General features: G+C 34.5%; 2 protein-coding genes across 3 annotated transcripts; one reads left to right on the top strand and one right to left on the bottom strand.

The window, feature by feature from the left end:
• Window positions 1–745: 745 nt before the first annotated feature.
• Window positions 746–7,267, bottom strand: LOC108780135 (RNA-binding protein squid). Of its 2 annotated transcripts, XM_018547729.1 has the most exons (9): window positions 7,007–7,267; window positions 3,852–3,892; window positions 3,637–3,764; window positions 3,369–3,515; window positions 3,163–3,294; window positions 2,805–3,066; window positions 2,429–2,500; window positions 1,654–1,781; window positions 746–1,352 (listed from the first exon to the last, which is right to left on the bottom strand). In XM_018547729.1, exons 1-8 carry the CDS (start codon window positions 7,144–7,146, stop codon window positions 1,702–1,704), a joined length of 1,002 nt encoding a protein of 333 aa, XP_018403231.1. In that variant the 5' UTR covers window positions 7,147–7,267; the 3' UTR covers window positions 746–1,352; window positions 1,654–1,701. The 2 variants fall into 2 exon arrangements, with proteins under 2 accessions (XP_018403231.1, XP_018403232.1); XM_018547730.1 differs by lacking the exon at window positions 2,429–2,500.
• Window positions 7,268–7,800: 533 nt separating this feature from the next.
• On the top strand, window positions 7,801–10,474 carry LOC108780154 (uncharacterized). Its single transcript, XM_018547765.1, has 2 exons — window positions 7,801–7,976; window positions 8,892–10,474. Exons 1-2 carry the CDS (start codon window positions 7,900–7,902, stop codon window positions 9,526–9,528), a joined length of 714 nt encoding a protein of 237 aa, XP_018403267.1. The 5' UTR covers window positions 7,801–7,899; the 3' UTR covers window positions 9,529–10,474.
• Window positions 10,475–12,389: the final 1,915 nt, after the last annotated feature.

Below are 12,389 nucleotides of genomic sequence, written 5' to 3'. Positions count from 1 at the left end.
TATTAACAAAAATAAAGAACTATGAATACCGACCGTAGAACGAAAAAGATTTGTTCGTGTTGCTCGAAATTTCTCAGAATGTTTGCATTTAAGACGAGCCAAATATATATTCAAATATTAAAAACAAAGAAAGCAAAATATTGAATGTAAGAAGAGCTAGGAAGCGAACAAACCTAAATATATATTCGGGAGTTGAAAAAAGAAAAGCAAAAATTCTGAATACAAACAGTGCAAGCAATAGATCTGTTCATCTTGTTTAAAATCTCCAAAAGTTTTTGCATTTAAAACGATAGCAATATACACATTCGGGTGTTAAAGAGAGAGGAAGCAAGGATGCTGAATGAAAAGGGTGCAAGTAACGCGAACAGACCTAATGTGAACAGAGGATAAAATGTATATGCAGAAACAAGGTAAAAATAAAATAAAATAAAATAAAAATGAGCAGTTATAAGAATATTTATAATTATTCGTTGATCAACTAGTGACTGCTCACTTTTCTAATTTTCATTTCATTTCAAGCTGCATAATCGATCCCCTGAATTATGTTCAGTGCAAACAAATTTTACTTTTTATTACTTCGCATGAAATTTTGATTATAAAAACATTCATGAAGCAAGAATCAAAGATTCTAAAATAGAAGAAATACCAAATGTTAATTTTTTTTTTTAATTTGTTTAATATCCAATAAAAATCGATTCTAATTTGTTATTTCTCAGATAACAAAAAATTAATATTTCTATCCGTGTCAATAAAATACTGCAGATTCATTCGACAAATTAATTGTTTCATCATCAAAAATAAACTTCCCGATCTCTAAATGTAACGGGAAAAGGTACTAGAGGTTTATATAAATGGAAATAATTCTGGATGCGCAATTCCTCAATAACGACGCAGCACTTTTCTGACGAGGCACGTGTTATCGTGCTTACATTGTATCTTTATACAACTATTCTTATTCCATTATCTATCATACGGCAACGTTATTTTTTGTAAGATTGTTATACTGTTGGATACTTCACTGTTTTGTTCGGTATTACATTCAAAAATCTATCGGTGGTTTTATATGCTTGCTTTTCTACCGTGACCGCACTATTAAAAAGGAGAAAAATCGACACAAGCTTGTACTACAAACGGCAGAAAGGAAAGCATATAGTCGAGGAATAATATAAATCGGAGTTAAATATAAAATGAAATCTCTACTGCTGTCGCCGGTCTCGTAGTTTTCGGTGATTTTTCGTAGCAGCAGTTGTCCACATTGTTGAAAAATTGTCGAAATTCTTGCTAGGAGGGACGCGGCTTAATGGAATGATGATTGGACGAATGAAGAGATCGGTAGTAGTGAGGAAGAGTACCTGTGAAAAAAAATAAGTAGTCTATGTTGCGTATATTTAAGCTGTGTATTTGTAATTTACAAATCAGGTTTTACGTAAAATATATTCATTGACAACTATTAACCAAAAGATGGCTGAAGCAACAAAAAAACTAGGACACTTAATTTAAATTAATGCTGTTTCTACAAAAAATATAATAGACACTGATGATGATAATAATATTATTTTACGAACAGGCAAAACGACGATAGAAAGAGATTGCCGCTATAAATTTCTTAAAACAGCGCGAAAAGATCAAGATTCCGATTATGCGGCAACTCACCAGCGGTTACAACGCGAATTGCACAGCGTTCGCGAATGAGGATTTTCGTTAGTACGGCTGGTGCCTCTGATTTTGGCGACCACCACCACCACCTCCTCCTCTTTGTTTGCCGCCATAACCTGAACCACCTGAAACATTGATTCGATACTGCACCGTTAGTCTTTTTATCTCTGCAGCACAAGTCTGTAGCTACAATTATATAAATATAATTATACAAGTTATTAATGTAAAACAGATCAAAACTTTTATAATATAACGCACGCACATTTCGATAATAATACACTACGCTACTAACAACAATCAAATACTACGAAAGAAGATATTACTACTGACAATAAATGTAAGAACAAAGAGGCTACAAGGCTAAGGTAATAAGCTGCATACTACTCGACTCCATATTCTCCCTTTTTAAATGCATGTAAACTCTCTCTCTGAAGTTATAGTAATTCTTCCCTCGTTTTTTTTCTTTGTTATTACAACAATGATTAAGCAACATGAATTTGTAAGCAAAAATGACAAAAGCAAAACAAATAAAATTTTCTACTTTGACTAATATTTTGACAATTCTACAGTCAAATTAATCGAAATTTATATTTAGATTAAATTTTTATCAGACTGTATAGTTTGGGGGTTAAATTGCTCTCGTTATAATTACAATGGGTTAGAAGGATGGGTGCAATTCTAGCGGTGGCAAAGCTAAATATAAAAGAGAGAAAGAGAGCAAAATACAAAATGATGGGTAGTAAAATATATCAAGGAACGCTGTAATGCGTACCTTTACCGCGTACACCACCGCGCCCGCCCGCGTAGCCACCTTCGTAATTACCACCGCCATAGCCATAGCCATCTGCGTTTCATGAAACACATGGTACAATGGAGTCAGTATCCGCACGTACCATTGAGATTTCAATGCACATCGCAAGAAATAAAAAAAAAAAAGAAACACAAAGTAAACATAACGACTAACAAAAAGAACCAATTCAAATAGTGAAAATTCTAGTCCAAGAAAAATATTGCAAAGATACCCTCCGAAGATCGCCAGGATACTGACCATTTCATGACAGAAAGTACCTCACCCTGGGACATTACTTATCAATTCAAATTTAATTTACTATATATCAGCTATATGATAAAGAACAAAAGATAATCACCACCATATCCGCTGTAATCATAACCACCGTAACCTCCGTAACCGCCGCTGTAGTAATCGTATCCCCCGTAACCGTCGTACCCACCGCCGTAGCCACCTTGGCCGTAGCCACCTCCGTAACCGCCTCCGTAGCCTTGTCCCCAACCACCTTGTCCTCCGAATCCACGACCCCGACCACCGCGAGCTCCTCTTCCTCTACCCATCATTCCGCCACGCATTCCACCCATTCCATCCAATTTAGGTGTTGCCTTTTTTACATCCACCTGTTGAACAAGATCCAAATCAATCAAAAAATTGCGTTTGTTCACTTTAGAATAGAAAAAAGTTAAGTTTTAATAAAAAAGATTAATAAAACTCACAGCTTTTCCGTTGATAGTCTGTTTGGGTGTCTTAAGAAGTTCGTTCACCACTTGTTCGGATTCAAATGTAATAAAGCAGAAACCTTTCCTTTGGTTCTTTGTCTTATCAAATGGCATCTCTACTTCGACAATCTGGAAAAGAAACATATAATTACTTTTTCTTTCGACTTATTCCTTGCATTTGTTTCCAAATAAAAAATATTTACAGTTCCAAATTGTGAAAAAAAGTTTTTGATGTCATCATCAGATAATTCCGTCGAAAGACCACCAACGAAGATCTTTCCATGCCTAGCTTTCGCTTTCTTGGGATCAACTTTTTTGTTGTTGATAACATGATCGCCAGCTGACATAATCTACATAAGAAATAATTATATTCAGTCAAGAACAATATACGTTAAAAAATATACGTATATGTACATATATATTTGTAACCCTTTTATTTTAATATTTATAGATAAAAAAAAAATAAATTACCTTATCAAGAGCTTCAGCCTTTGCAAAAACAATAAAGGCAAAACCTCTCGATCTTCCTGTGTTGGGATCTGTTTTGACATTAATACTCTCAATGTCGCCATAAGTGCTAAAATGTTCTCTTAATTCCTCTGAAACAAATTAAAGATCCATGACAGATTTCTGGATAAAATGCAATCTATCGGCGATTAAAAATTACTAAATGTAAAGGTACTCACTGTCAGTAGTCTCCCAGCTTAAACCACCGACAAATAATTTTCTGTAAATAAACAGAATAAAAAATTTTAATCAAATGTAATAGAGAATAAACGTATTTGTCGCCCTACTTTCAAACTTTCCAACCACTATCGCGGTGTTACGATAAATGTAGTAATATTTTAATTAAACTTCTATAGGCACACAAGTTAAAAAATAAACGAAAAAGAGAAATAGGAATTGAATGTGCCTATATCAATCATCTTGATTACTTCCGGTCAACCTGCAAAGCAATGGAACTAATTTATTTTACCAAAGGAAGAACAGAGATTTTTTACAGATATTAAACTAATTGCTTCTAATGAATTTAATGTTGATTTAATGTCATTCCTGTGCAAATTAAAGTTGTACTACAATTTAATAGAATGCAATTGATGGATGATCCATGATGCTATCTGGAAAAGGCACTGCAAAAAATTTTGTTGTATTTAACAAGCACGATAATAGCTATTTCTAATTACAGAAAATAGGAATTCCAATTGCAGCAATATACAATGTAGGTGTTGCTCTACATATAGATTTGGAAAAATAAACGTTCCTTGCGTATGAGACTAAACAAGATTTGTTATACTGATAATAAGAGAGGTAAAAAAAGTTACAAGATACCATATTCCTAGAACAAATCAACTTTTATCAAGATAAATGTATGTTATTGTACAAATTACATATGTAGTTGCTACGCGATAGCGTAGTAAAATTGAAGTTACGGAGAGACGGCGGCTTTACGCACCTCACAGGTCAACTCGATTTGAACACCATATATAACAAGTTTGATATAACAAGTGAAAAGTATTAAAGGAAAAGTTTTAGAAAAAAAGTACATATGCATAAATATGTTATATGTGTATATGTGTGTGTAATAGAAAAAAAACGCATCAAAAAAAAGCAAAGTACTGTTATGATGATCCAAATAAGCTACAACTCCAGTTGAGATACTGCTGCCCCTAAAGAAAATACAAATAACTTCTCTAAAGTTATAATGAAATCCCGATTATTAATTGGCCCAAATTAGTGGCATGTGGTAGATCGACTGCAACTCTATATTGGAAAGCTAAAAATTAATTTCCACATTACAATAGATTAATATTGGTCACTGCATGATTTTGCTTTTTGTTCTTATCTCTTATTCTTTATTTTTTTTACTTGAGTTCTTTTTAAACAACATTATTATGCATTACATCAGACACTTGTACATATAAGGATACTTTATCTTACAATTCATCAAGAAGGCTTACATTACATACGACTTGTCTTGAGTCTCGAGATACATTTGTCATACTTTTTTTCACATTCAAATAACAAGCTGCAATATGTACACATTTTGCTCTTTTTATCTTTTCCTTAACTTTTTTTCCAGCGATGTTAAGTCTGTACTTATATGTTTATTGAGAGAGAGAGATATATATATATATATATACATATGTCATTTTCATATCATCTATTGCTGATGATAAATACCATGGGTACCAGTCTCTCGCCGGTATCTGTTGTCAGGTCAGGTCACAGTTAGCCGGTTGCAAGCAGCCCGCCATAATCGCACTGGGACGTTTTAGCCACCTGCAGACCAAGTCACAGAAACTGCGTTAATGGCGTTCCGGGGTCTATTGGAGATGTTTGCATTGGCCCTAGTGTCTCTGTGCATTTGCTCATGCCCAAATAATCCAAATATCACTCGAATCAGCGGAAATTACTCTACTCTGTATTATCCAGCAGGCAAGTATGTGTCGCTGCGACACACATATTTGATCTCAAGTAACATTTAACTCGATTTGACTCCAGGTCGACTTTTGTGTCGTGACGTAACATGATGGACTTGAGAACTCGATGCTCGATTGTTCACAATAATTCCGACCCCAAAGCTCATTCACGAAGCCTCACAGTTCAATTCAGAGAGATCCCACACAAGCATCGGACGGATTTGTCAATCGTTTTCGAGCAATTGACTAATCTGAATTTGACCGTAAACTGTACTGTGAATAAGGAAAGGATGACTCGTAACTTGTTCAAATGTGGATTTTTAAAATTATATTCTATAAAAAAAAATAGAAATACAAATGTTATTTCTTAGAGAATATATATTATGGATCTACATATACATACAAACTTTATCAATGATGAAATTGTGACTGCCTTCCATTAATTATAGGACTAGAAGAAAGTTTAAATCGGCTAAGAGAACAGAAAGAAAAAATTTACAAAAAAAGTTAGAAAGCTTGAAAAACAACAGATGGACACATACCTCATAACAAATAACAACACATGTGTAAAAGTTGTGATCACAGTATAGTAATGAACATAATTACATATTTACCTTATCTTTATATTTGACTAAGCAATATATTTCAAACAGATTTACTACGAGTGCATAAGGTATCGGTAGGACGCAATAAAATTGTTCAATTGTATATAAAATTCACACTTTGTTTATATTTTTGTATATAAAAATATCTAACTTGTAAATAATTCGTTTGTGACAAATAGGGTACCAAGTTGCAAAGTGACGTCAGATCTGTCGTACTCTGCCTTTCAAACGACGCGAGCATGAACGACATTATCACAGCAATGAAGGGAGGGTGGGGGTGAGGAAGAGGGAAGGAAGAAAGAAATAAAGCGGCAAAAAAATAATCGAACGTGAATGTGGAAAACAACGTGCGAAACATGCGACGCGGAGTCTTTTTGTTATATACGAGTCGGCCGGTCGGCGCGGCGGCGAGAAAAAGAGGAAAAAAAGACGCGTCCGAGCTACGACAACAATAATGTAACTCCGTCGCATTCAGAAGACGCAAAAAAAAACGCACCGGCGAATGCGTCGCGGCATGATCGCGGGAGCGAGCGATCAGCGAGAGAAGTGCGACCGATGCGCGTGGATTACATTTCGTCTGAAATCGGCCCATCGCCATCTTGTCCGTACCGTGTCGGAAGCGGAGATCCATCGCAAGAGACGCCGACCGATTTCGCGGGAAAACGCCTCGGCGGGACGCAACCGCCGCAATTGGAATCAGTAGTACCGTTACCGGGATACCGAGGGACGCCGGGTGCCATGAACTATGCCTGATCACGGTCGTCGGATCGTATCGAATTTCTCAATAGGCTGATAAAAGAACGTAAAAACTCTTACCTGTCCTCCTGTGAGTCCTGGCCGTTCTCCATGGCGTCCCCGCCGCCTCCTCCGATACCACTCTCAGCCTCGCCGTTCTTCTCGAAATTTTGCTCTGCTATGTCCTCACTGAAGTCCTTGTTCTCTTGCTGATCAGCCATTGTTTATAGTCGCGTTTTATGCACTCGCTGCGTCAATGATACAAGGGAAGATCGAGAATGTAGAAAATAATCACAATCGCACTTATATCGGAGGACGACTGCGGCGAGACGGATCCACGGTCAAGGGAGACAGAATTAAGTGAGAGACGATTAATTATGAGGAATATCCGCGTCGGTTTCAGAAGGTCGATTGACCTGTCCTCTATAGGCAGGAATGCGAAAACCGAATTGGACAAATTCGAATCTCGACCAATCGGGATTTATTGAAGTTATATCGATATTATGAAACTGGCCAATTATAACGATTCCTCTGATAAATGGAATGGCTGCGTTCAGCAGAGAAGGCAGCTTTTTAAATGTCAATTAATTCTTTAATATAATTGTCTTTTACCCTTAGTCTTCATTGGATTTAAAAATAAATCAATCAATCATCTTCAAGATTTTACAACAAAAAAGCAAAGCTGCTTTTTCTACTGAACGCAGCCACGACTGATCTGCTTGGCAATTGGTTGCACTTTTTACACTCAGTATCTTTTCTTTTTCTCGCAATGCGACAGATCTATTTTCATTTGTGCAGGTGCTATTAGATGGCACTACCAGAGCGCTGTCAAGAATTCGCCGACAATGGTTTTGTTGGTCCCTCCCCTTCCCTCTTTGTGGTCGGCATCTGGCCTCGCGCGATGATTAGATTAATTAGATCGTACGGTTAGGATTGTCTAGTTTGTAGGTATTGACTGATTTACATTTGTTATTATGGCTTCCTTGGTTGCGGATTACGGGACTTCCTCCGGTTCGGATGGCGAGACGGATGACGACGTTTCGGACAATGCGTAAGTTTGGGCCGTTGCGTAAAAGCCGCCCTCCGCGAATTCCGATTCTGTCCTACTTTCTTTCCTTTTTTTCTTCCCGTACTCACAGGCGCGATTCCGCTCCAGTTTGAGCTTCCGTAAAATGCACAATGCTGACAAACATTTCTGTCTAAAGTGAAACTGGCGGAATCTGTCACATTATAAAATGAGAATTAAAGTTTGACAAATTCTAACGCGAGAAGCTTGACACATCAGATGCTTTCTACCAAGAGATACAATAGTCATTTATAATTTTTTATTTCTTACTTTCGCCAAATATCAAATATATATCTATTTTAAGTTCCAAAAACAATATTTCAGTTGTAGAAAACAGACCTGCAGTAGTAAAGTGATTATTTTATTTTTGTTTAATATTTGCAAACAAAACAAGGATGTGTATTTATTTCTGTCAGTATAGAGTAATTTTAATTTAATCTACTTTTTACCTTCTAGAATAAAAATTAGTTAAAAAATGATAAAGAGTGAAGAAAATTTAAATTAAAGTTAATTTACATTGATAGAAATAAGCTGTAATGATTCACTGTGTCTACAATGTACTTACTCTCTACTTCCTGTTTCTTACTTTTTATCTCTATTTTTCTTTTTTACAACTGTTTTATAATGCTGGTATTTCTTGTCTTTTTTAAAGTTTATTAACTTAAATCTCGAGCGACAGAGAAACTAAATAAAAAGAAGAAAGAGATAAAAAGTAAGAAACAGGAAGCAAATAGCATAGTAGAGCAGGCTTAAGAATTAAGGGATATGTTCCTTAATATTATTGTCAACATTATAATTAAAACAAAAATATTTTACCAAGCATTCATTTAAATTCGGCAACCGGTATATACATACAGAATGCGGCTTGTTCTTTGTAATCTGATATTGCCTCACCGTTAGCTTTAAGGGTGTGGAGAAGGTGGATTCAGATGGGGAGGATGAAGAAGAAGAGGATAGCAAAGAGGAGGACAACAGGGATAATGGTGGACACATGAGAATAACTGAAACAACAGCTTCCAAAGAAAAACTTCCATTACCCACGCCAGATTTCAACAGCGCGTCTACGTTACTGAGGACTTCAGTATTCCTGAATCCGTTTGTTGAAGCGGAGCGAGCGAAAAGCGCAATCCTGGAGAAGCATGTAAAAATGACGCCCACGCTGGACGACACAAAGATGATAAATGGTCGTAAGATCTGCTGGAACTATCGGAAGGGTCGTTGTCGTTTCGGCCACAATTGTACTTTTGCCCACGACTCGGATCTGCATCGCAGCGCGGCTGAATTGGAGGCCCTACGAACGCCACAGGAAACGCTGGTCTGTCAAACTCGGTATAACGGGCAGCAGCAACAACAGCTGCAGCAGATACTGCCACCCCCGAACGACGACGAGAATGAGGTAGATCAGGAGAATAATCAGACAGTAAACAGAAAGCGTAAGAAAAGGCCCGGTCTGTGCCAATTGTTACTTCCGAGTAAGAAAGTTTATAAGCAGTTTAAAGCGCAACAACAACAGCAACAACAAACCAAAACTAGATGAATACTATTTCTTTATTTGGCGTAGTAATAGGTTGATGAAATTGTCTTCTAGCTCAGTCGTTACATATTTTTTGCAAATCGGAAAATACGCGCAATTTGCATTTCTCCGAAATATTAAACAGACTTTACGGACGCTTTTAATAAACAAAAATAATAAAAGAAATAATTTGGCAAACATTTTAGAAAATAGAAATTGTGAGAAAGTAAAAATTATAGAAGAAAAGATCACAGCGAATAATTTTGAATTCGTTCTTGTATTATGCTTTTGAGAATTGAATTCTCATTTTTATCGACAAAGTAGAACCCATTAGTGTACAGCGATGAGACCGAGATCTCGCATATCTCGTCTAAAATCTAGATTAATATTTATTTAAACGATTGCGCAAACAAAAAAATTGATAGATATTTAAAGGAAAAAGAAAAAATTCCGACTTATGCTTCCAATATGAAGAAACATACGATGTGTAGAATAGGAACTTTATTTAAGAGAAACTTTTGTCTCATATAAATTCGCAAGACTATCCAATGTGTGCACAAAACGGCGCGTATGCGTATTCTTCTTAAGATTCGTCTTTTGTAATGCAATGTACGAGTAAATCATGTCTTCTCGTTATTTTATTTTCTCACGTTCATCATCATTAGCTAATTATTTACTAAAATACTAAATATTTGATAATACTGTTTGTAAGAATGTTTATTCAAATAACATTCTACGATTGAATTCATACACTAAGGATGTATTGTAATATCATGATATTTGACGAATTAGGAATATATCTCGCTTTCCGTTCTTTATACCGACAGGCGAAGAAACATCCTGTATACCTGACACAATAATACTTCCATGCGTTTTTGTGAATTTAGGAGTAATCCAAGCGCAATTGCTTGATTATATCCTTTTTATAAAAGATAAATATTTATTTTACATTTCCTTATACTGCGATCGATGAGACAAATTCGATACTCTTAAATCAGATGTAAATCAGATGTTACAATACTTGTAGATATTATGAATGATGGAAAAGTTGTTTAGTAATACATTAATCTTTTTAATGAAAAAGTAATAGATCGAAATAAAATAGAAAAATCATAACAAACTAAATGTTTACTTTCCACTTTAAGTGGTTAAACAGTGTTTTACTAATATGTTAATTGTCTGTTGGAAGAAAGGATGATAATAATAAATAATTATGAAATAATAGATCAAAATAAGAGAAACAGTGTGGAAAACTAAAAGTTTATCTAAACTGTAACTCTTGAAAAAAAGAGGTTCCTCATTTCTGAGGATTTCTATAATAACAGGTTGCCAATAAATGATTCAGCTGTGCTGAAACAATGTCTTGTGTTTGATTTGTATTCTCTTCTGTACCTAATATATTAATAAAATGCGTAATAAGCGTATGAATGAAACCTTTAAAAAAGTGCTACAGCAAATATTTAAAGTTTAGTTTAATTATTTAATTAGAAAAAATAGATTAATTAGAAAAATAATAGAATAAAAATTAATCTTTAAAATTTTTTATTCAAGATTATTCAAAAATCTAAATGGAAAAGAAATAACTAAAAGTAAGAAAATTAACTTTTTACTTAAAAGAAAGAGGATTTCTTGAAACGTTTTGAATAGGTTTAGCACATGGCGGAGACATAAGACATGATAGGCACGTGACATTGTTTTATTAGACGCTTATGGATACAACGTTCTGTTTTTCAAATCCATTATCTACGTAAACTGAGTGCGTATAACTCACCGTTGCATCATCGAATGAAAATATAGACTTTTCGTGTTTTTATACATATATATATTTTATAATATATACATATATATTTCTTTCTCTTTATTTCCGCGAATGAATGTTTCACAGGCACTTCATCTCTAAACAGTAGCAAAAATTTGTGAGTAATTACTCTGGCGTGTAGAAAATGCGAAAGCGACACGTATGGATAAGCGTCATCGCAGAATTCATCACCAAGTTTTAGGGTCACGAGCAAATGTACAAGTTCCCGCAAGTTACTTTTCTATCATCTCTCTTTCCAACAAATCTCTTGTCCCGCTATCTGTGAGATCTCTCGCAATTACATCGACAACACATATTACAATTAATCACAGAAATAGTAGATTCAAAAATAATTGCGCCACATTATATACAATTAACTTAATTACTTCTATAGGCAAGAGCACCTATTAAGTACTGATATATTCGATCGTTAAAAGTTCGCCGTGATTGCAACAACAGGTTGTTTTACACCATTGCCACATTTTTTGAGTGAGTTATCAGATTACAATTTCTTGAGATCTAAAGAATTAGGAATAATAAAATACCTATATTCTAAAAAATATATACAAATCTCTGAGAAAGCTTGAGAATATTCTATAAAAGAAAGAGAAAACTTTGGTTTGCCCGACGATCTCATTCTCGTATTAATTGCTCGAAAATATTTCGCGCAAATACAGCCTCGTACTATCTTTAATCCTTAGTTAGGAAATATAATTCAATTTTCTTTTATATAAAAATTGAAATCTAAAATTCAGAAAAATTTAATTTAAAAAATAAAATTTATATAAATATCCATATATATATTGTGGATAGCTTTTTAAAAACAGTAGTAAAAGTAATATTGGATAACACTTCAACAAATGTTATACAAGTTTTAATCTTTCTCTTTAATTAAATAAAAAATTATTCTATGCAATTAAATGAGTTAAATTTAAGCTAAAGATTAAATTTACTTTTAAAAAATTCACAAATCCGATCTTAGCTAGAAGATAAAAAAATATTATATTCCGAGGAATTTTGTAATGAAGTTGCCGCAAGTAAATTCGTGTTTCAAGAATTTTGTGAAATATCTTGATATTAATTTCTT

The sequence above is a fragment of the Cyphomyrmex costatus genome, unplaced genomic scaffold, assembly GCF_001594065.2.
Source record: "Cyphomyrmex costatus isolate MS0001 unplaced genomic scaffold, Ccosl1.0 scaffold685, whole genome shotgun sequence".
NCBI lineage: Eukaryota > Metazoa > Arthropoda > Insecta > Hymenoptera > Formicidae > Cyphomyrmex > Cyphomyrmex costatus.
Note: the sequence above shows the minus strand (reverse complement) of the source record. Positions and strands in the feature narration are given on the sequence as shown.